The sequence below is a fragment of the Lichenostomus cassidix genome, chromosome 3 (assembly GCF_008360975.1).
Source record: "Lichenostomus cassidix isolate B80296 chromosome 3, HeHo_3.0, whole genome shotgun sequence".
Taxonomy (NCBI): Eukaryota; Metazoa; Chordata; class Aves; order Passeriformes; family Meliphagidae; genus Lichenostomus; species Lichenostomus cassidix.
In genome coordinates, this window is record NC_139483.1 from 43,480,534 (window position 1) to 43,505,061 (window position 24,528).

General features: G+C 40.7%; 1 protein-coding gene and 1 long non-coding RNA gene across 3 annotated transcripts in view; one reads left to right on the forward strand and one right to left on the reverse strand.

The window, feature by feature from the left end:
* Window positions 1-17,804, reverse strand: part of NID1 (nidogen 1) — a 56,850-nt gene extending 39,046 nt beyond the window's left edge. The window contains exon 1 of one of the 2 annotated variants that reach the window (XM_085055511.1): window positions 17,716-17,804. Coding sequence is in view for 1 of the 2 variants with exons in the window: in XM_085055510.1 (XP_084911636.1) it covers window positions 3,907-4,140 (234 nt within the window). In the remaining variant the exon portion in view is untranslated. Of the gene's footprint in view, window positions 1-3,906; window positions 4,142-17,715 lie in introns of those variants that run through there. The other variant, XM_085055510.1, reaches the window with a different exon arrangement.
* Window positions 17,805-18,036: 232 nt separating this feature from the next.
* On the forward strand, window positions 18,037-23,979 carry LOC146439592 (uncharacterized). Its single transcript, XR_014850847.1, has 3 exons — window positions 18,037-18,450; window positions 23,264-23,325; window positions 23,754-23,979. It is a non-coding gene; the product is annotated as an uncharacterized LOC146439592 (long non-coding RNA).
* The last annotated feature ends 549 nt before the right edge of the window (window positions 23,980-24,528 follow it).

Genomic DNA, 24,528 nt, shown 5'->3' on the forward strand with positions numbered 1-24,528 from the left:
GAATAAAAAGACAGCGTGGGTTACCTCAGTGCAGACCCTGCAACTGCAGTCAGACATGAAAGAGAAATCTAGTCCAGAAAGCTTCTCAGAACTCCTACAACATCTGTACACTACAAAATGCCTCATATCCCTGCAAAGTAAAGCTAAAACATGACCTGAAAATTAAAACCCACCAATTACACTATACCACTGGAAGACAGGGTGCAGGATAGTGGACATTACAGTCTGGTTGCTAACACCTTTTAGCAAAGAGATGCACTCCCTCTTTAAAGTAATGAATTTAGAGTAAAATTTAAGTGTTCCTCTTCCTTCTACTTTCTTACACTTTTTGTACACAAGCAGCCCCATTCCCACTCTAAATCCTCTTGTGAGAGATGACTGGTGTTTGAAGTATTTTAAACAAATTCCATGCTCTTCATCGAAGTTGGTGTGTGTAGACTTTGCGGCTTCATGATCCCCCATTTATGGCAGAGATTAAAATAACATTAAGAGAAAATACAAGCAGGACTAGCTAATACTGCAGGATAAAGCAGAAGCCAGAGGAAATTTCCCTCCTTTTGCCCCTTAGCAACATACATCTGACTATTCCTTTTCTATTTGCTAAAAACTCTAAAGCAAGAAGTAATTTTATTAAGGAGATCCAAAATGCCAACTCCATTCTAAAAGAGTTTTTAAATGAGACAGTTCAGTTTTAGATGTTAGGGGAATGTTTCTATAACCCAGAAACATTTGCAAGCCATTACACAAAAATAAACAAACAAGCTGCTCACTCTGTGCAGTGATTTTTAGGGCAAAAAAAGAAATTCACCAGAAATGAAAAATTGGTTTTAGCTTTCAGATTTAACAATACATTTATATACATAATCTTAACTTCACCCTGTTTTTTTCAAAGTCACAGACATAGGTTAAAGTGCGAATCCCAAAATAAAGAGAAGTAATTCAGGGCAAGTACTGGGTTTCATCAAAGCATGGTTCCTGTCAAATGGGAAAGGGGGGAAAAGGGGCCTCAGGTGGGCGTTGTCTAAAGACCAACTTTACAGTCCATCTTTCCTTTTAGGGTATAACACTATTGAAATTGACAGGAACTAACATAGATGTATTTTTAGCATGTTAAACTTCTGGATTACACACATAGTTAACATACATTTGTGGCTTGTAGCAGAACAAATTACACACACACACAGTTATAGGTCCACCATGAAAACCAAGTGAAAAGAAAAAAGTGAGGAAGTACTTCTATTAAAAGAAAAAGTGTATCTCTATGTGTACAACAAAAATTAAAGTTTCTAACAAATGAGTGTTTTTTCCCTGTTCAACGACTAGGCATTTTTCCAGCTTGAATATTTCTGCAAAAAAGAATTTAGAAAATTTGAATTTATTTTTATAATGAAGTGACAATTGACTTAAAGCAGCAAAGCCTTCTACTCCCCATATGACCAACTGTTAATTTAAGAAGTTAATAAAAGTAATGATTAAAAAAATTGAACCAAGCTTGCCTTAGAAGATTCTCAATTCTTTCCTAAGTGGAGGTAACCCCTAATCCTTCCATTTTTCCACATCAGTTAGCTGTAGAGCAAACTGAAAAAACCTTAATAGAAGTGTGCTATTAAAACAAAGAGAATAATATGGGTTAGTGATAGAATTCAGTGCTATAAATCTTACATTCAAAAGCACCACATTGAAGACTACAATCTGTGAAAGTCTGTTTCCACTTAGATGAAATAAAAGTGCTCTCTTCTGTCTATGAAAAAAGGTTTTGTTGCCAGGGATTTTATGAGAAGTTGATACTAAACAATCACTTCACAGAGCTCCTTGCCTTTCTATTCATATGTGTTTTCGAACTCAAACAACCCAGCTTCTCAACTGTTACAGATAGAAAGAGAACCCACATAAAATTGCTATACAAAATTATAATGTGCACTAAACATTACTTGTGTCAGCTTTATAATACGTACTACCAACTAGCAATATGTTGGTAAATCCTGCTTGCCAAGTAACATCATAGAGCTTCATAAATACTCATTGCAAATGTACAATAAAAATGTGTAATGTGAAGATGCATTTAAAACTGCTCAGCACATTTCCTATATTTCTCCTTTTCCTAGCCCTGTGCAGTTTGTGCTGTGCTTCTGTTCTGCACCAGAGATTCTGTTCTGAATCTGTGTCAGATTCAGTGGCACAGATAAAAGATAAAAGCCTCTGCATAGTGTGCAGACTGATACTGAAATGCCATTAATTGCAACTGCCCATCCTTAGTACTGAGTAATGCTGGCAGAGCCCTGAAGTGATTCGGAAACAGACTCTATGCGAGTATTCTTTCAGGCAAAAACTACTTAGAACTGTTCTTTTTTGAGGGCATGGGCAAGTAACAGGGTCATTAAACTAAAGAAACCTAGACTGGTTAATCAATTTACTGGTCTTTGAAAACTCTGTCCTGTCTCTGTCACTTACCTGACATGCTACTTGTTATCTTTGCTTCTCAGTGGCTGATTATACAGTCCACTATCTTTCAAGAATATGTTTGTGCTTTAAAAAGTGTATTTTTTACTTGGGTTGACTAATCAGTGGCCAAAGTAGAGTACAGAAGGCAAGAAAATGAACTAAGGGTCAAACTGAAGTCTGAACTCCACTTAATACTTCATCTCAGTCAGTCTCAGTAAACAACATCCATTTTCCACACAAGCATAAGCTGAATCCCTCAAAATTCTGGTTTTCAGATATGATTTCAGGATTTATCTTGGTTGTGGTGACATGGACAATGAAAAAGGGTGTAAGTTAAGTGGCAGCACTATTATAACTCAGTGTAACCCAAGCAAGTTATACCTTGAGTTAATACCCTTAAAACATACTCAAGTGCATGGGAACTGCATCAAATTTTGAATGACTGCAGCCACATGGAGCTCTAGTTTCCCAAGTGTCCCTGTGCAGGTTAGTCCACCAAGCTGCATCTTAGACCCATGGTGCTAAACCACACTGGTTTATCTGGACAGGGAGGTGAGATTTAGTTTACCTGATTAATGCACTAAACACACTGTGCCTTCCTTACCAAGACGTTTCTAAATATGTTACTCAGCATCTTCAACTGCCAGCCTAGGTGAGGCTTCAGAGGAAAAGGGGCAATAAGTAAGTGTGCAGTACCATTGCAGTGCTCTGAAGACATGCTGCCATTTTAAAGAGCTCTTCTTATGGCTGCTTTTGAGCAGCTCTGCTCCAGACAATCTGTTTCCAATCCCACCTTCAAACATCCTCCACCATCTAAACATGCACACACAGCTCTGGGATGCAGATTCAGCTGTGAGACTTGCATGCACACATGGCTGAGATGTGCTTGTTGCCGAAAGCCTGCAATTACTATAGATATTGACTTCCTCTGCCAAAGAGGTTCTTAAAGCAATGAACACCTGAGAGTGCCCAAGACATTAAGGGACAGAAAGCTGTCCTAGTGCTTAGAGGTGCAAGTCTTGGACATATCAGTCTGTCGGTTAGACACTGCTTCAGTTTTGTGACTCCAGCATGCTGGAACACACAAAACAGACCACAACGAGGATGTTGCTGAGCTGAACACACCGCGTATGAGAACAGAAAATGCCTGGGGATGGCGCTCACTCTGGCTAATTGATTGCACTTTCCTTATGCTCCTACTATCTGTTGCATTGTCTCCCACTAGAGGCTGTGCACAGCGAAGAATCTGCACCAGCCACAGTGTGAAATGAGAATCAACACGGCTCCGATACCTGACTGAACACAACTGGAACAATTAAGCTCTTTGGACCGGCCTCTGACCTCGGCGCTCTCACAACCCACACGAAACCCAACGAGCATCACCGCGCACCCACCCAAAGCTCCCCGGAGAGCCCTCATGAGCGGATCCAACCCTCCGGCAGCCAAAGGGGCCCCTAGACTCACATAGAGGGAGCGGACGGCCGCGCCGTAGAAGCGCAGCGCCGTGCTCAGCTCCAGCGCCTCCGAGCGCGCGTCGTCCCCGGGCTCCAGCTCGGCATCGCCGTGCTCCTCGCCGTGCGGCAGCAGCGCCAGGCGCTCTGCGGACAGTGCCAGCACGGGCAGCGCCAGGGCCAGCAGCGCCCAGCGCGGACAGCTCGGCGGGGCGCGCATCCCGACGGCTCCCGACGCCAGAGGCATGTCCCGCCGCTATAAGCGCGGGCAGCAGGCCGGCGGGCGGCGGGGCTGCGGCCAATGGCTGCGCGGAGCGGGCGGGGACAGCAGCCCCGGGACCCCCTGCGACCGCTCCCTCCCACAGCCCCGAGCGCGGCTCGGCCAGCGGGGCTCGGCCAGGGAGTCTGTCTCGGCTCGGGGCTTCGCTTGCGGGAGCAAAGAGGCGTCCGCGCCAGCACGCCGGACCGACTCTCGGGAGCGCTCTGGGGGCGCTGGGATGGGGACGCTCAACCGCTTTGGGGATCAGTGTGGCTTGTGGGGAGCGAAAGTCGGGAAGCTAAATCGGTGCGGGGTGGTTGGCATCCGGCACATGCTTTCAAAGCACCACGGCCAGGGCCGGAGGGTTTCTGAGTTAGTTTGGAAAATGTGTGCTCAAAGTCACCCCAGCAGCTGCAGTACCTCCCAACAGCCAGCGCACCGAGATCAAATACCAAAATCAACATGAAACAAAAATCTGACTCCCTGTGCTGTCTTCTGAAATAATTTTGATACCAGGTGCTCGTTGTTGGGGGAAATGAATAAATACATTGGAATGTGTTTCATAAATTAACAGCATCCATGTCAGAATTGCATTTGGTTGTAAAATAAAACTAAAAAATAATTTAAATAAATCTGCAAATAAAAAATTACTGATTATATGAAATACAGAGAAAACAAATATGGGATATAGAGATGTATTACTTCTGACAATGTCTTCTTGTTTTATGGTGTAGTCCCACTCCCTTGGAAAACTCAGAAGAAACGGAAGCATGGTTATATTTCATATATTTTTCCTAAAACATCCAAGCAAGGACAGCAGGATTAAATATTGGCCAGTAATGTGTATGCTGTGATATTTCCACAGAATGTTTACAGCAAAAAAAATCACCTGAGGGAAGGCAGCCAAAATGTACCCACATGCTTTTTGCATGGCATTTTACTTTTCCTTAAATGCCTGCGCTTTTTTTCGTATAAGAAAACATAATTCTGCATTTGGCAAATTCCAAGAGCACAAGACATTCCTCAGTAGAACTATTACCATGCCTACCCAGAAGAGAAACACATCCCATCACCATTATCACTAGCAACTACTTTCTATTGGATTCTGTATGTCAGTGAAAACAGTCACTGAGACAAGGAGTTTGGTGGTCTGGGAGGAAGTCAAGTCTTCTCTCCTTCAGCTCTCACTGTACTGTCACCTGCAACTTCCCTCCGAAATTTCAGAGCTTATAAGATAGTAACTCGTGGATTCATGAAATCTGTGGTTTTGTATATATCCAGGAATATGTGGCTAAGCTCTGCTACAAAAGCAGTCTCTTGGCTGGATCACCACTGTCTCTGAGCATAGTCATGCCCACAAAGATGACTCAATATCCAGCCAAAGTATCTTTCTCCTCATCTGACAAATCAATACTTAAACCACAAGCAGTTAAGCCAACTGTAACTTCTTACCCACATTAAATGTGTGCACTGGCATATCAATGGCTGCCTTCCCCACAAAATCATCTTCCCATTATAAACCTGCCCACCCCTGCATAAATCTGTTTCCAAATGTGTAGAACCTTAAGGTTCTTGTGCTTGTGCAACTCAGTTCCACAGCAAAGAAAAAGCCTAAATTAAACCCCACAAAAACACCAGAACCTCAGATACACATTCACCAAAAAATGCCGGCGTTGCTGTTAGGCTTAAAATTTTTCACAGCCACATTTTCCTTTACTACGATAGACTCAACAAGAGGCAGATATACACGAAACAAGAAGAAAACTCGGAGGGGTAACATTTTCCTGTCAGATTCACATGATTTCCTAGTATTACGTCCAGAATTTGGAGGGCAATGACCACTGGGAGGCAAGGAACTTAGTGTTGAAAATTTGAAATAGATTTGAAGGCTCAAGAGCTAAATATCTACATCTGCATTTTTAAAACATGGGGTAATAGCCATGTTAGGGTAAATCCTTTGTCCTTTAGTCAGCATATTGAGATTGTTTAGTCTACATTTACCTTAAGAGGATTGCAGTGTTTCTGTTGTAGCTGAACAAGTTTACCTTGTATGCAGCTCCCACTGTGAGCAGTAATAAGAATTGTTACTTTAAGATTAAAAAAAAAAAAAATTCCTGTTGTCCTTTCTAGCATCTTCAACAATGACCTAAAAAGGGGTGGAAAAGCATGTTTACTTATAATGTAATTAATTGGAAGATATTAATTGCTAACTCCAACCAGAATGGGGAATGCAAAAGGCTTCAGCATGATTTAAGAAGGGAAGGAAAGTATTTAGACGCAAACCGAAATATCACAATTGAGAAAGACCTTCCAGAACACAGCTGGTAAATACCGAGAACTCCACATTTTCATTGGATATTAAATCAGATATTACAGCAGTTTACAAAGCAGCAGTATCCCCTTAGCAGCCACTGAGAGCCTGTAAAACAAAGGAGTTGGGTTTATTTAGTTACAAGGGGGTGACATTTTCTAAAGGCATATAATGACACTGCTTTTCCAGAGGTTGCTTGTGAGATCAGAGATGTCACAGAAAATTCACCACTGGAGAGACTTCAGACTGAAACTGTAAAAAAGATCAGGAGCCAGAAGGAAGTGACGTACAAGAAATTGCTGAAGAACCAAACACGTCTACTTGATTAAATTATAACGGGGAGGAGATTTGGTTAAGATCATGCATCAAAGATATATGGAGCATTTTCAACTCAAATATCTGAAGAGTGCTACCAAAGAGATGGAGGAATTAAATGGGTGAGTCTGAGGATTTCAGATAACCAGGGCACTGAAATAACTAAAATAACAAAACAGATCATGTATCAGAAAATGCTTCCTTACCATGGGGTCTGTTTTCAGATAAATCATAGATTAGGCATAGTGGTAGCAGAATGATAGAAAGCTTTGATTAGTCAACACTAGACTGATCAGATTACTAAACAACAGACCTTAAGGTATAATTCTGCATTTAGCAATGAATTGAGACAGTCCAACAGATTTTGACTTGAGTTTCTATGTTTATGCAGTACTAAAATAACTCACAGATATACACATGCATACATTTGAAAATTTCACCACCTAAATGTGAGGAGATTTGAAAAAGGGGGTACACATATGGAGAAGACCGACCTTCTCAAGCCCCTCCCCAGGTTTCATTAACAGAGAAAAGGGAGCTAATGTTCCCTTTGCTGGTATGATTGGAGTAAGGAAAGCAATGCCCTGGGCCTTTCATGATGGTCTTCTGCTGTCCAATAATGACAAAGCATTTTAGTGGATGGATCAAAGGACAGAGTAACCATGTGGTAATCAGCTGGAGAGAACTGACTATTTGGGATACTGGCAGGAAAGAATAGGACTGAGGTCTGCTGAGAAGGAGCATTTTTTAGAGAGACAAGGTCATGGGAATCAGAGAGTCACTAGCAAAGTCAAGGCTCACAGGAAGATCATGGAGTGCACATCATAAATTTAAATCACTCTTAGAACTTAATGTTCATTGTTCACTAGAGTGGAACATGATGAGATTCCTTCTGTAACTCTACGTGAGTCAGTATCACTATGGAAGGCCCATAATGAGAAACTTTTTTTTTAAAAAGTGTATTTTGCAGCAGAACTTTACAGAAAGGAACTAATTCTGAGGTGCTCTCAGATGCTTTTGAGAAAAGATGTACATGAAAGGCAATATTCTATCTTGGCCTCTACATTAGTGCAGAGCACAGAAGATTGTAGAATCTTCCTTTTCTCTCATGCAGTGATAGTGCAGGGCAACAAAAGGGCAAAAGTATTGCAGAACAATCTCCTTGGAAACTCATATCCCAGCTGGAGAACAGCTGGGCAAGGATGGGGATGTGCTAACCCTTGGCCAATGACCTAGTCAGTACAGAAGAGACATGCTGCTTTGATATAATGGTACACAGCAGCAGCAGAATACTGCCCTGGAGCAGGGCAAGAAATATGGGAGAAACAGAAGCTTTCACACCCTTCCTCAGTCTGGTGCTAGGAGACAATTACATTTCTGGGGTTGTCTTAATCTATTTCTATCTCTTATTATTTGAGCTGGTTACTATATTAATAAGGGACAGAAAAAAACCTCACAGAGGAAGTTATTCTTCACAGAGTCATGAACACTTCTTTTCAACCCAATTTAAAATTTAGGAAAAATCAGATGGAAAATGGAACAGAAAAATATCAGCTTCATGTAAAATTGCTAGAGAAAAATAAAGCAGCCTTACAATCCTCCCATCTGTCATGTAGTCACATGAAAAATATTACACTTTTTATATATATATTTATATATATATATATATATATATATATATATATATATATTTTCAAAATATCCTTCTTACATCCTAAGGCTTGTTCTCTTTCAAGACCAGATTCTCTAATCCAGTAGGAATTCTAGAACTTCTCTGTAGTAAAAGAGAGTTGTAACAGGGCAAGAGAACATATAATTAGTCTTCTATTTAAATATTCAACTCAGCACTAACTACTACATCTACTCCAAGTCTGAATGCTTTTTTATTATCTAAAAGTTTTAGCTTCATGCCATAAAAGACTCCAAACAGACAATAAAAATTACTTCAGAGTTTTAAAAAACACAGTGAAGACAGGAAGACAAAATGTATGATCATTTTCTCATATACACAAAAACCAATTACAGTATGAAGGAACATTGTGTTTTAAACAATGGGAATGGGATGTGGAAAACCAATTTGAATGGGACAGGAAGACAGCTATGGAAAAGGTATCATTTACCTCCTACCTACTTCAAGACTGAAGAAATAATTACTCTGACCCTCTGATAATTGTGTCAGATTTCAGAACAAAGGTATTACACACAGGGAAAATATATATCTTTGTGGTCTAGTGAAGAGATGGTACCCAAACCAAAAGCAATTATAATGTTGTATTCTCTTTTATGTGGCACCCAGACTTTGACTGTGAATTTCAGGTGTAGATGTAACACACAAAAAAAGATGTCACATTGAGTCACAACTGCAAAGCTTCTAGATGACAATCAGAAAGAAACCAGAGGCCAAGCACTGATCTGATGCTTGTGGTGGCTAGAAATTCACTAATAAATGGTTACATACTCAGCTTTTCTACAAACCTTCAAAAGGGCTAATAAAGTCAGAAACACTGACATAATCTCTCCTGTGACAGCCAAGCAACTCTCTCACATCTGCTCCGGCTGTCTACAGAGCATCCAGCCAGCCTCACAGAGCCTGCCTCTGCCTGCATTCTCTGCCGGCTAGAATAATATGTCTTGCTACAGTTGTCCTGTAGAAAGAGTATATCGTTTCTCAGACAAGTTGAAATAATCACAATTCAGAGATGACACTTAACCCATTTATCCCTATGATTATTGAATGATATCTTTTACAACGAAAAAGTCTTATACATGAAACTGATTTTTCTGGAGTGGAATCCACTGCCTAAGCTAGTGAGATTCTCTCAGGACAATCTGTCACTACCTTGAGTGACTGTGACTAACATAGAGAAACTGATTTTTATTCAGGATAGGTGATGCATCAAAGACCAACAATTTTAATTACTGGTTTTTTTTACAAAAGGACCAGATCAAGGAAGAAATATTTAATAAATATAATATCTATTCTCATAAATTGTATGGTCTCAGAATTAGGTTGTGGTTTATCTTTACATGTAGATATAGTTGTGAAAGCTCTGGAGAGAGGATGAACAAAGTTTCCTATAATTCCATGCTTGGCCAGATTGAAAAATAGGTATTAATATTTCCTTTAATGAGATTGCTTGTAAATGTTTTCATTTTTGGATAAGGTCTACTAAGAAAGAAAATACCTCCATCCAAAAAAGAGGATGTAAATGTTTATTGATGTCTTCTAGTCAGCTGTTCAAAGTTGGTTACACTAAAGGCCTTCAAGAATCCACTCCAAATACCCCAAAGTTTCCTGCGAGTTACTGAAATTTATATGTGAGCTTAAGATAATTTGTGAGGGGGGTGGATATGTGTGCTTAAAGGCAAAACTTGCCTGAGGATGGCTGAATCATAACCTTAGACTCCAGGAACAGTGTCGGTAGGCAAAATTTTGGAATGACAATTCTGCTGATCATTCCACAAAAAATGGTAGTAAAAACCAGTGGATATAAATTCAGCAGTTTCATAGTTAATTTTTAAATTTATTTTTCTTCTTCATAAGTTTTCCAGTCTCTTTAATTGAAATTGTAGCTCTGAGGTGCTATAAATATAATAATTTATTCTTAGATTAGACATGTGTAACTTCAAGAACTGAATGTACATTTTCAATCTGAAGACCAAATTTCTGTGCTTGGAGATAAGTTATGTTTAAAATGCTGTGGCTGTAACACACCAAACATTTTAATATTGAAAGATTTTTTCCTCCTTTTCCTTTTTTTTTTTTTTTTTTGTAAAAACCATGAACTTTACTCTGACTTGAAACAGTCCAGATTTAAAAAAAAAAAAAACAAACCTCAAAAAAACCCCAACCAGGAGGCATTACATGAATTACAGCTATTTATTCTTTCTGACCCAAGGACTTATATTGCTGCTCACTTCACTTGGAATCTGCAGACTACTACAGACAATGGCTCACTCATTTCTTCTCAAACACAGTTCAGTGTTTTACTCTAGGATGCAACACTATAGTTTTGTCACAGAGCAACAATAAAACACAGGGATCTGCACTAAAGCAACTCAGCACAGAAACATTGAAAGAAAATCACATTGCCCCGGGAAAAAAAGAGGCATGATTTGCAAATGCTAGGATTGATGCAATAACTTATTCATTGGAGAAGTGACAGGGTAAGAGCAGGAAAAGTCTCCTCTACAAGAGGTTGCTGGAAACATCTCTGTGTGTAGTCTAAACTCCCAGTTGAGAGGGACAGAGGGTGATCCCTGAGGCCATGTAGCAAGGACTGGATTGTGTCCAGACTACTAACCCTAGATCTCACTGGTGTGTCCACACTGCCAAGCATTTAGCCCACAATCTCTGCTGGGCTACTGTAGCCCTAGGACCCTTTTTTTCATTCTTCCTCTTTCCCTGAGCCTGTTCAGAGTGTCTGAAATAAAATGAACCATTACAGAGACCAGCAGTGTTTCAGTTAAAGCACAAAACTAAGGGTACATGTCATATACCAAAGCCTGTGACACGAGGCTATGCGCAGGTATTTGAAGTCACAAAGCCTTTAAGCCAACTCTGGAAGATCAGCGAGGGCAAGAGCAAAGTCTGGTCGTGGCTTGTGATTGCCTTTTGAGTGTGGTCCTTGGAGCAAACTGTTGCTAGACCAGTCCTGTGTTTTGTCATGGAAAGAGCCTTTTGGAGCAGGCAAAAAATCAGCTAACACCTGGGCAGCTTGGATACTCAGGCATTCAGTGCATGAGGCAGATCCTTGGCCATCTCTCATTCAGCAACACAGATGTACCTGTGTGTCTGCAGGCAGAGGCACGTTTCTAAGCTTTTCAAGGGGGGCAGACAGAAAGACTGTTACTACTTAAAAAGCTACACTTGTAAAGGAAAGGATATCAAACCCTTTTCAGGTAATTCCTTGTTCTTGCTCTGCAGTCACTACTGGACTTCTAACTAAATACCTCTCGTCATGCCTTCTCTCCCTCAAGCTCTCTGCACCCACAGTTAACATCCTTCTCCTTTACCTTTTTCCCACAAGGGCCTTTAACACTGTGCTGGTTATCTGCATCCCTGTTTTCTTCTTTATCTTTTTTCAGAAGAGTCCTTTTATTAACCTTTTGGGATCTTAGGCCTGACCCTCTTTATGGCTCATTGACCAGTTCTCATTCCTTGAGTTCTTTCCCAGAGAAATTCATGTCTGTTTCCTTTTAACTGTAAATCTTTTATGATTCCCTCAAACTTCCTGCATGGAAAACATTTGAATGTTTTCCAGCAGCATAGATCTTTCAAAATTACCCTGTTGCACAGTTCTGGCAGCATGGGTTATATGTATTTACAAGTAAGGCCACTAAACGTGAGGAAATAACTTAGGAAAAAAAAGTATTATCTGAAACAAAACTATGTCTGCTCCTTAATTCTCTATTTTTCCTTGAAATATATAATTCTTAAATTATTGTAAACAAATAATGGGGGAAAATGTGTATTACATTGGACCCAAGTTTTAACAAAATTACTGATTTTTTGTTGATATTAGCCTTTTTATCGCCTGAGGAGGGAGTCTAACTTCCGAAGAATGACCCATAGCATTTGAACAAACAAGAGTACTGTGTTCTTCCTGAGAGAAATCTGCTGTCCTTTACTTCTTCCATTTTAGTAAATAAAACTCAGTTATTTAAGTACTCAGAACAGGACTTTGTCTTATCCAAAATGGAGTTTTTCTGTGGTTTATTCCCTGCAACACTGCTAAAACATAAATCAGATTTTCATACAGCAATCATGGTATAAATAGTCTCAAAAATCTTGATGTAATAGTTTCAACAGTACTTTCCATTTGTCAGATTTCCACTCTGTCAAATTTCAAAACCTTTCCTGATGATTTAAGAAACATTTATTGTTATTCCACTTCACAAAGAGAAAAATTAAGCTGCCAAAGAAATACGACTTTTCCACCTGGCAAATCAGAAGACACTTAGGAAACTCAGTGGAGATTTCCTAGCAACTAGAAGCAGCTTTCTAAAGTGGAGCAGATCGTGTTTCTTCCCAAGAAAATCCAATTTTAACTAATTACTGCCTCTGTGGGTATGCAGAGTGTTAAATTGTGTAGTTATTCCTAAAGCTCACAAGCCTCAGAAAAAGCTCACCAACTTGAAATATTCTGGGGGCTACCACAAGGCAGAAATTAATTTTAAGAAATCCCAAAGAAAAATTAGGAGTCAGTCTTCTAGAGTGACTATGTAACAAAAGATTCTGTTGCTGGCTGCCAAATTCAGCCTCACTGGGGAGGATATGACTGACAAATTACAGTGCAGTAAGCAGAGAAAGACACAAACACACAAAAATTTTCATTCTGTGTGGTGAAGAAAAGGTTGGTCTTAAGTATCTGCAAGTTGTTTCTGTTCTCCATAAATTGTGCCATTACTTTGAAAACAGGATGTAGACTCCAGAGTAAAGTAAAAGAAACATACTGACTTAGCATAAAATCATCCCTGACAGTGCAGTATTGTTCAAACAAACCTCTTATCCAAAGACAGCAAAATACAAAGGTAGAATAATTAGAGAGGAAACTCTGTTTGGTATGATTCTTGCCTGAATAAAACCTTACCTTTAAAGTTTCCAGAGCATCATGTCCATTTTGTGCTGCAAACTATGACCCAATTTTCTTGATTGCTGATGCTCCTTTCTAAATATTCATCAGCATGCCCTGCATGTTTCATGCATCTAAGTGCTCTCCGAAATTTAGGAGCATTTCTGCCTGAACATTTGCAACCTTGGGGCTTATATTCAGTAGCATATATGTTATTTGTACAAAAGAACTTACAAGTACATTATCCTTATTATTTCACTGCCACTAATGGTAATAATTTATCTTGTTTCTGTGGTTTCTGAACATTCCCAACAGTGTACTATAGTTTTCAAACTGGCTTAAGCAGAAATCCCCCCCAGACTGCTTGGCCTTGCCTAAGGCCAAGATGTTTGTCATTTCCAAATAGCCTGTCTTCTCTGAACATGCTTTTCCCCTCTTGGTACCAGACATAAATATTTGTTGCATGTTCTGCTTCAGCAGAGTAACAACTCAGTCACTGTCCCAGTATCTGAAACAGCTGCTTTCAGCTGCTCCTGCTATGGCAGAGCCAGACCCAGGACTAAGAGGAAGCCTGTTGGCTTCCACTGGCCTCAGTAACCTCATTCCATACTTTCAGGGTGTCTTTTTTCAACTGAGAAGGAACAACTATGGAGAGGAAAACCTGGATTTCAAATAGGAGTAAGATGAGAGAAGGATGGCAGGAAAGCAAAAGAGAATTTGAGTCTTTTAAGTCAGAATACAAATACAAGCCCTGTCACGACCAGCATTTGTACATGCAAATTGCCCCGATGACTTCAAAGGGGCTGGTCACACAGTAATGGAGAAGAGACAACTTGGGCTTTCCAAACTTGCAGGCAAAGATGCAAAAGCTGGACATCTGCCTAACCATATGTGCACTCGCAGCCATATCAAATGAAAGCCAAGCCCTGCTGATCCTGCTGATAACATGGATCCTGACACCTTGCAGGATAAAATGCATCTCTTTGTTGACCAAAGATCTCTCTTATCTCTGGCAGAGCTTGGCTGAGATGAGTGAATTCGCTAAATGAGCATCTGCCGGTTTTGAATAAAAGAGAAATACTGCCACTAAGTAATAAGGAAGGATGCTTGAAGAAAGGAAAGGAATAGGCAGGCCTGACTTGCTGAGCACAAGAGCGGCACTGGTACTAGCGCAAGGAACAAAATCTGGGTGAAGTTAGTTCCAACCAAAAAGAGAACAGCACACAAGAGACACTAAGATGATTAAACACTGCATTAAGAAGTTATCCCTAGTTGAGCTTGACTCCTGCTTCCTGTGTCTAATAATTCATTTCTGTCTTCAGGCTCTATTCAGTGAGTATATTTCTTGGTGTTGCAGGCTGTCACTTCAGGACAGTTGGCAAACTGTAGCTGTAGCAAAGCAGAAGCTGAGGGCTCCAGCAGGTTTTTCCCCAGCAGAGGTGTCTGTGAAGCCAACCAGTAAAGACTCAAGCATATGCTATTCAATATGGATGGGATATAGTATAGGATACTTTTAATACTGCATACTTTGCAACCTCTAAAAGGTGACTTTTCAAAGTTGGCATTGGGATTGCTTGTGAACAGCCAAGAAGCTACTATATCACAGGGGAAGCAAAAGTTCACCACAAAGGATACACTATGCAGCCAAAGCCTGGAGGAGATTGAGGGGAGACTTCATTGTGATCTTCAACATTCTCATGAGGGAAAGCAGATGGGAAAGTACCAATCTCTTCACTCTTGTGACCAGTGACAGAAGCCAAAGGAATGGGATGAAGCTGAGTCAGGCAAGATTTAGGTTACATATCAGGAGAAACTCTTTCATCTGCAGAGTGGTTGGGCACAGGAACAGGCTCCCCAGGGAAGTGGTCATAGCACCAAGCCTGACACAGTCCAAGAAGAGTGTGGAAAATGCTCTCAGGCACATGATGTGATTATTGGGATAAAGGACCTGACGGGTCCCTTTCAACTCAGCATGCTCTATGATTCTACGCTAAAGGATGTAAACCTCTGTTGTGCAGCTCCACAAAGATATTTCGGAATAGAAACAGACAAACCAAACCCCCTGCCATGACAGACTGACTCCATGACTGTGTCTGCTGGCGTGTCAAGCCTTACACTTTAAAAGTGAGACAAATCCCTGACTCCAACCACCCAGATTTTTGGAGCACTCTGCTGGAGACTCCTTCTCACAGGCAGCTGTTTCCTTCATGCTCCCCCACCTCCCTCACCATCGGGGACGGTGCTCACTATCAATCACTGTTAACTATTTCACAGATTTTCGAGGCTGTAGCGGTGGGACTTGGCACAGGACCCCACGCTGGCACACGGTACTCCCAGCACAATGTCACCCTCCATTTTTTTTTTCCCCGTGCTCCGGTGCAGAACAGTAACACCAGCACCCTCCGCTGGCCCCGGCCATGAAGACACCTGCAGCGAAGGGGATGATAGGAGCTGCTGCTAGTCCTGTTATGTTAAATCTAGAGAAATGCACATTTTTACTACACTTGTTAATTGGTCATGCCCTCTGTAAGCGGCTTCCAGCTGCCCTCCAGTCACTACACACACACACACACACACACACGAGGTAAAAGCAAGAGCTGGGACTTAATAGCCTATGCACAGAAAGAGCACTTAATTTTAGTGTTAATTACAAGCCTCATAAATAACGTTACCATATATGACAATATATATTCCCCAAACACACTAATCTTAATTGGAACTTTAGTTAAATTCCCAACCTTATTTTGGAACTCGTAATTAAAAGTTAAATTAATTATTTAAATTATTATAAATTATTGCCATATTTTTTCCTCCAAGATTTTCTGGCCATTGGATATGTGCAAAATTCAAACAAAAAAAAACCCCAAAAAACTCTTAAATAAAACACTTCAAACTCCTTTAGATCACAAGACACACTTCTAGCAATGTGCAATAAATGGCCAAGTGCCATATACCTTGTAGGGCTACAGTTTTATATTTGTTGTTCTCAAAAAACCCAACACTTAGCATGATATATGTTGGAACAAGCAATCCCAAGAACTGCCAATTACTTAAAATCACTTTTGATTTTATCTGTCATTGAGGCTGTTGACTGAGGCCTCTTTAGTACATCTCTTGCATTTAAACTTATAAATTAGGTTATGCAAATCTGAAAATATTTCATACCAATTAATAAGTCTCAAATTCAGCCGCTTAGTTTCTTCCATTAAGGTAGTTTGAAACTCTGTATATTTTTTTTATTTTTCTATTTTTCTATTCATTAATCAAGTGGCTGTACCATCTTTGCCTAGCTGACATTGAGATAGTAATTACTTCTTAAAAAATATGGCATTGTTAAGATGAAGCAAATAGAGCTCTTAGAACATTTAAATAGCAAAAATTATTGAAGCAATTTTTCTGCAAAGTTGTTCCTTCTATAAGAGGACTGGAAACCTGCCATTGTACTTTTCTGGATTTTACTCCAAAATAAACTACAGTCAGCACAGCTGGAGGTGATAGAAGTATGTCCAGGCTAAATACTTACTCCCCGCCCTCCATCCCAGCTGTTAAATCTTTCTATTCATTTTCCTTTCACAGCACGTACCACTGGATAGTTTCTAACCTCTCTTCTTCAAAAAGTTCCTCAGCTCTCCTCACCCTGTACTTACAAAGGGCTGATATGATCTGATGCAAACCCTTACTTTACCAAATCTCAACTCACATATATGTTAAACCTTACAACCAACCATATCCCTTTTCCTTTTTAACAACTCTGGTTCCTCCTACAACACTTGCTGCACTACCATTTTGTCCTCTGAAGTAAGGATCCTGGAGGGAAAAACAATCGCTAAAGGTAAAACTGCAAAGCACTTGCAAAGATGTCCAAATAAAACTTGCACTGACAACCCTAATTCCACCATGTCCTAATATTTGAATAGTTAATATCTTATTACTTAATGCTTAGACATTATAAATTATGATCGAATTATAATTTAAATTATATTTGGCAACATATGATGGAATAATATTAATATGGCAATATAATGAAATTTTTATAATTATAATTTATTATAAATGTTCTTATTATTGCTATTATTATAACATTGTAATTGTTCTGGATTTGGCTGGGATAGAGTTAATTTTCTTCTTAGCTGATACAGTGCGTGTTTTGGATTTAATATAATAACGTTGATTAGATGCTTGGTGGCGTTAAGCCACAACAGTGGCTAAGATGCTTATTTATTATGATAAACTTACATAGACACCAGTTTACAAAAAGAAATTAAAAAGACAGAGTTTTTGCTGTCCACATGATGATATCATCAAACAACTTGCTTGTGAGAATTTTACAAAAATCCCCAAAGGTTATGAGATGGCACTTACTTGTCTCCAAGCAGATTTTCTCTTTAATGTCGTTCCTGGAAAAACATCTGCAACTGTTTCTGTTTCTTAAAAATTTCTCCTTTTATTTTTCTTTCCTTTTTTCTTTTCATTATTTTCTTTTTTTTTACACTTTTACAGTTCTCTGCTCTGCTCCACCCACTAGGGCAATTTATTCAGCTGGGCCATTTGAAGTCTAATGCACTTAATGTTCTGCACGATAAAACAAACATAAGCAGCTTGCATGATTATTGCATTCATGAAAAGATCAACCTTTATTTCATTGCGTTAGAAGCAAAACCAGTTCTGTTTACAAACATACAATATAACCTTGGCACTTTTCCCCCAATAAAGCCAACATTTTGTTAAGCCAGCTACTATTGTTTTTCACATAAATGTATTTTAATGATGTTAAGGAGGAGGAGATAAAGCTCAATCGATTTCTGCCACTGAGGCACAGTTCACAAACAACTAAAACCCTGCAGAATAAATCAGGACAATGCTGGTTACTGCTTTGCAACAAATAGGGAAAAGCTGCTGGTAGGGACAGGAAACCGCCTGGCTAAATGCAGCTGGCCGAGGGACATGAATCTATGTAACAAGCTCTGTTTCTCTTCCAGGGGAGTTTATGGAGAAAACAGACACCTTTACAGGCAGGCATTGCGAAGAGCTGATGCCCTCAGGACACACAGAGTTGGAGGGGAGAGCAAGCAGCTGCAATCTCTGTGTCCATCTCAGGTGAGCAGAAGAAAAAGAAGCGAAAAGAAAAAGAAAAAAAATCCCAAACAAACCCCAAACCAAAAAAATACCCCACCCTAACAAAGCCGGAACCCAGGCCCGTCAACAAGCAGCTGATAAAACCATTGCCGTGTCTCATTTCCCACGAGGGGTCGCGGTGGCGCCGGAGGAAGGCCCGGCATGGCGGTGGCTCTGCCCGCCCGCCGTGAGGGGAAGGGTGCGCAGTACCAGCCTCGCCGCCCCCGCACTCCCTGTCCCTCCCCTGGGCCGGGGCTGCCCTTGGGCCGCCACCTCTGCCCCTGTCCCCGCGTCCCCGGGCTAGGGTGGGGACTCTGAGCCAGCCCTCCGTGTCCCTCCCTGTTGGCAGACGTGGCTTGAGGCGCGGAGTGGCCTGCTGTCCTTACTCGCTTTTCGCTGGCAGAGAGGCGCCTGGGAGCGGGTGGGGACACTGCATGGGCTGGCGGGCTGCAGATGGCACCCTCATGGCACATAAGGTGCCAGCTCTGTCCCGTTCCTCTCACTGAACCGGGAGGTGCTAGCAGAGTGCTGTGCCCTCAGGTGTGGGCTGAGAGCTTGAACAAGTCCCGTGGCAGCGGGAAAGTATTCATACCCTGTGTGAGCATGGGATACAACATCCCAAGGATCCGTGTGTAGGGTGAGGAAGGGCGCTCTTGGCTCAGTCTGACTTGCTGAATGTTGAATGCAAATTTGCTAGAAAGGCTTGTTTGCTATTTGGTTTTAGCCCAGGAGTTGCAAATGTATCTCAGGTCTTTCCAGATGTGCTTAAGTATGGATTCACTCATGATCAAAGGAAGCTCATCTTATAGGAATGCATCTCTGAGCTGTGAATTTGACATGTATCTCAGGAATTCTGTTCCTCTGCAGTTACATCACCTTGCAGTCCCAGACTAGATCCCCTGCTTCCAGCTGCAGTGGCTACCTTTCCCCACTCTGTTTTTATATCCTAGAAAGGCTAGGCTGGAGTCCCTCACCAACAAAGCTGTCTTCATCACTACTCCAAGGACAGCCCCACAGCTGACAAGTGTCTGCAGTGGCCACATTCAGAAACTGAGGGAACACCAAGCTGCTCAAGCCTGTCTGTGAGCCCACTTCTTAACAGAATCCTCGTCTTCCTCTGAGCTAGCCTGGATGTCAGCACCAACTAGCATAGATTTAGGACACTGGAGTTAAAAAGCTTCTTGAGACACTAACCTGAGAAGGTTTAAGCAAGATTCCAGACTTTTTGCTTCCACAGCTGAGTTCTCAGCTGCTTGAATGGACAAATAATCAGGGCTGAATCAGGTGATTTCAAACATGTAGGGCTTTGTTAGCTGGGAGCCAGAGGTTTCATATTGTCTGAGTATCAGAAACCAAAGGAAGAAAATTAATTAACTTGCTTTCCTGGATATGGCTGAAATCATCCTTTTTCAAGTGGACTTTTATTATTTACCGATCAAGATTCTTGTGAAGACATGTTCGGTGCCCGGAAATGTCATAGATGGTACAAAATGCCCAGACACTGGGCCAAGTAACCTTTAGCACTGAAATCCACCTCCCTCTGTTATTAGTACACATCTAATCCACCTCTCTTTTCCAGTCAGCTCATACACAGCTGACTGATCTGTCTAAGGGAATCCCCGCTGAAGGGAAATGCCTAACTGCTTTAGTTCCCTTTTGATGGGTTTTTCCAGTGGGGGCTGGGGATGGGTGCAGAGAAGGTGGTAAACCCTAAACCAAAAAAAGCACAGAGTGCTAGCAAAGCAGAGGATATATTCTGCTTGAGCTAGCGAGGATTCATAGTGTATTTCTGGGTTATGGAGGCATCCAGGAAACTGAAAGCTGCAAAGAATGATTTAAACAGTAAAAAGCAACAAATAATTTTCAATTCTTTTTAGTCTTAGATCTGTTTGCTGAGTCTTGCTTTAAACCCCTAGGAACATGCAATGCAGACAAAAATTTCAGGGTGTCCAAGGCTTTCTTACCAGTCTGGAATCCAAACTGCAACTCCAAGCTTCAGACTGCTCCTATTGCATGTTGTGCAATGGAAAAGTCTGCAGGAGAGCCTGAAATCTACATTCAACCACCCTAATAGAGACAAAGTTCAAAAATTAAACAAAAGCACTTGTGTTCGGATGCTTCTGTTTCCAGACTTTGTCTCCTTCCAGCTTCTATTCACTGAGTAACGTATTTTGGAATATTTTCTTCTGGTCAAGTATGGGCTGCAATTACAAAACCACACTTTCCTTGCTTTAATGGTATTTGCATTATTCTGATTAGTTTGTGCGGTGAGCTCCTGCCCTCGATGCGTAGACACTATTTTATGTGAAGCCAACAGAAGCTTTGGCTGCCTTAAGGATTATGGGTTAAGGCCCTACATTTGTACTGTTTTACGACACTGTATGACCTAAATGAGATTAGAATAATAAATCCTGATTTATTATGAGGGTTTTATTTAGACATGTTTTGAGTATGAGGTCTGTGTCAGGATTAATAGTGAAATCTAACATGCCCAGGCACAGAGAAAGCCCGACAATGAAAGGACATTTTTTTCCCTTGAGAAAACCGGTTCCCAGCCCTCTGTTTGGCTTTTAACAGAATTGCTAAATGTTGAATGGCATAGAGACGCTGTATCCCAAAGATGGTGACGTATTCTGTGACTTGGAGATGAGCCCATTCCAAATGAAGGACAGAAGTATCCCATCAGCAATATATTCCAAGGCTAAGTACTTATGCTCTGCAATGCAGTAGCATTCAAAAAGCTTCAAACAAGGTTCTCAGAATCCCAAGAAGAAATTACAGGCTCAGGATTTATTGGCTAATTCATCTGTCATGTTGAGCAGGCACAGGTTTAGGTGCCTGCCCTGCAGTTAAATCAGATTGTTGAATCTGTTTAAAGGGAATGTTCATTTTTTCCAGCATCCTGGCCACCACGTCTCATCAGACATCTTGTCATGTAATGCACAAAATTGCATTGGCCTGAATATTCGAGGCAGAAGACGTGTGCTTGCACCATGTAGTTAAATTTCTCTATTCTAATAGTCACATTGCAAAAAGCTTCAGAGGAATTTGTCTTTTCAAAACATTCTTTAAATTGAAATGAGCAGAGTGCAAGGAATTTAGCTCATAATTTTGTGGGACACAAAATGAAAAAGGACAAGGTGTAAGTGTTGTGACAAATTTGGGTGAATGAAATAATCATTAATTCCACAGTATCTCTACGCTTTGCCTAATTCAGAGTATTAGGCAAACCAGATACTCTCCACCAGTTACTTGACACATCTTGTTCAACAGCAGATTTCTGTCCCACTTGTTTTTTTGAGTAGAAATAGGAAGAATTATTTGCTTCAAAATGTTGTTGTTTTGTAATCATAGGCCTCGTGGGGTGCAGAGAAAAAGAAAACGTTGAACCAGAATACCAGTTTATTTTTCTTTGGTTTGGCAAGAGGCCTGTCTATCTGACAACCTCGCCTGGTATGTCTCAGCTGGGGTGGAACTGGATGGAATGGCCTCAAAATTTTGAAGATAACTTTAGGGAAAAGCAACTTCTGAAGAAGGACAGACTTTAGGGTCCAGCTATGATACTTTATTTAGTACTTCAGGTTTAAACCATGAGAGTCTGGTAGTTATAAGAAACACAATTCAAGTAATTGTGAAGCCTCAGAAGAATTACAAACCTGTCCATGTAACTGAGGAAAGACTTTCTGGACTACCATAATATAAAATCAAATATGAAGACAGTTCAGTATCTAAAAAATCTTACTTTATTTTCTTACCTTCCTGAAAGTATATTTTTCTGAAAAACCCTTTCTAAAAGACTTTCTGAGCTACACACCAGTGAGAGTCCTTAGTTGCAGAGCTAACAATCTTTCCACCAAATTCATTAACTTTAACTGACATCAAAGATGAGAACTGGGACCTCTTTGCATAGCAGCAGGGGCAGCAGTTCAGCTTGGAGGATCCAGACACTTTATGTTATCTACTTTTGTTCATTTCATGTTAAATAGCAGTGGGACAGCCTAGATAAGCAACTTTTTGAACACGGGATGTTCACTCAAGTTTGTTTCTTTGAACAATGACGCTTAGAAAGAAAACCATAATGCAAACAGATGCCAACATCCCTAGACAGCAGCAGGAGCATGATGAAGACCAAGCAGTGGCTGAATTTCCTGAGTACTGGAGAGCTGCACAGGAAATTTGGTCTGTTAAGAAGTTTCTTGTAATGCAGTGCAGAGTTTCACAACCAACGTTTGCTCACCTATGTCAAGGACACGTCTGGGGCACCCTCTGTGTGACCACTGTTTTTGCTGTCCCTTGGCAACAGCTGACCAAGGCAGCAGCAGTTTACAACACATGTCCACAAAGCATGAGTTAACAATCACATTCACAAGGGCGCTAAACCAGCCGTTTGTTGAGTGGAAGTGGATTCCTGCTCCTCTGTACATTTTATAGAGTACTTCAGAGCATGTGGCAGTGTTAAAATCCTGGTGTTTCTTGCTGAAGGAATGCAGTGGAAGCCTTTATCCGAAGTAGCAGGTTAAAGTCTTTTATAGCACAAGCTGTGAAAAGTTGTTATAGGTCACTGGTAAAAAGCAACAGAGTGCTTACGGCCACCATGGGTTAATGTTAGCCACAAGCATAATCAGAAAGTTTGTGCTGAGAGCAGAGAGGTGGTGTGTAACCCACTGAATTTATTCTTGCTGTACTTTGGCCTCTAGTGTATGTGTGCACTGGGTTGTGGAGACTGAGGGATATACAAGGCTGCTCTATTAGTGGGACTGAGGAAAGCTAGGAAGATGTTTTCCTTGTCTTCTAGAAGGAATTATGTAACAATACTGGGGAGATGTTTTCCAGATCTGGGAGATGGAGCCTTCTGGAGTATGTATTGAAATGTAATTTATTGTATCCTATTTGTTATATGTACTTTCTAAACTCCTGTTCAGGCCCTTTGCCTTTCCCATCTTTACCTAATGAACATTACAGCCTGAGTACAGACAGCTTCTCTAACAAACTTGCTTCAGCAATTGCTCAGTTTTCCATGTCCTTCCATGGTATCAAGTAAATTTCTTTTTTTGTTTGTTTGTTTGTTTTTGTTCCAGGAAATATGCAGGATCTAGAAGCACATGTTAATCTAAAACTAAGTCCAAGTTTATTTATGCTGAAGCCATAAAATTCTTTTTCTGCAAGCTATAGCATACCTCTGTACACGTACATGATTTTTAGTGCATAGACATTTCTTACCCTCTCTCGTCATTCCCATACTTACTCTGTGTTCTGTATATTTCTATATGTGGTCAAATCAGCAGTCACCCAGTGCTGTGTATCACCCTGTTTCTGTAAGCTGTTTATCTGGGATTTCCAAGGCTGACTGCTCCTGATAAGAGTCTTAAAATCATATCTAGACACCTCAATCAGTGACCTGATTTAAAGAAGCACTGAGAATCCACAAATCCCTCTGTGGTCAGTGGGACCTGAGTTTACTTAGCACCTTGAAAATCAAAATGCTTAAGTTTCAGTACCCAACCCTGGAATTTGGAACATAGCTTTAAGGGTTCAGTGTGTGTAGTTTTCGGGCAGAATGGGGTTCACTTAGAGATCTTTTCAAATAGATATCCAAATTTCTATATGTTGTATTTCTATTAATAAGCACAATTATAGTAATTGTGTTTTCCAACAAAATAGTAGTTTTGAACTCCTCTTAGTGCAAGGCATTAGTAATGGAAATCATTATTTTAGTTGATGGTGTCAGTTTCTGCATACCATGTACACTGTATTAGCTCTTTACATGGACTCTTCCACTTCAGGAATCTTTTCTCACTGCTCACCAGACATGTGGGGTCCTCCCTGGGGATTGTTCTGGGTAATAAGTGCTTCTTGTGATCAACTTACTATAAATGATAGAGAAAAACATGACAGTGTTCCAGCCATAACCAAGGTATATTTTAAAAGCCTTGTTGTTTTATGGTACATGATGACCTAGAGACGTACGAAACGTATGTCTAAACCACCAGGTTTCAGTTCTCACTTCTCACCCCTGTGAGTAAAACCCATCAGCCTGTCATAGCACTTATTAATTTATAG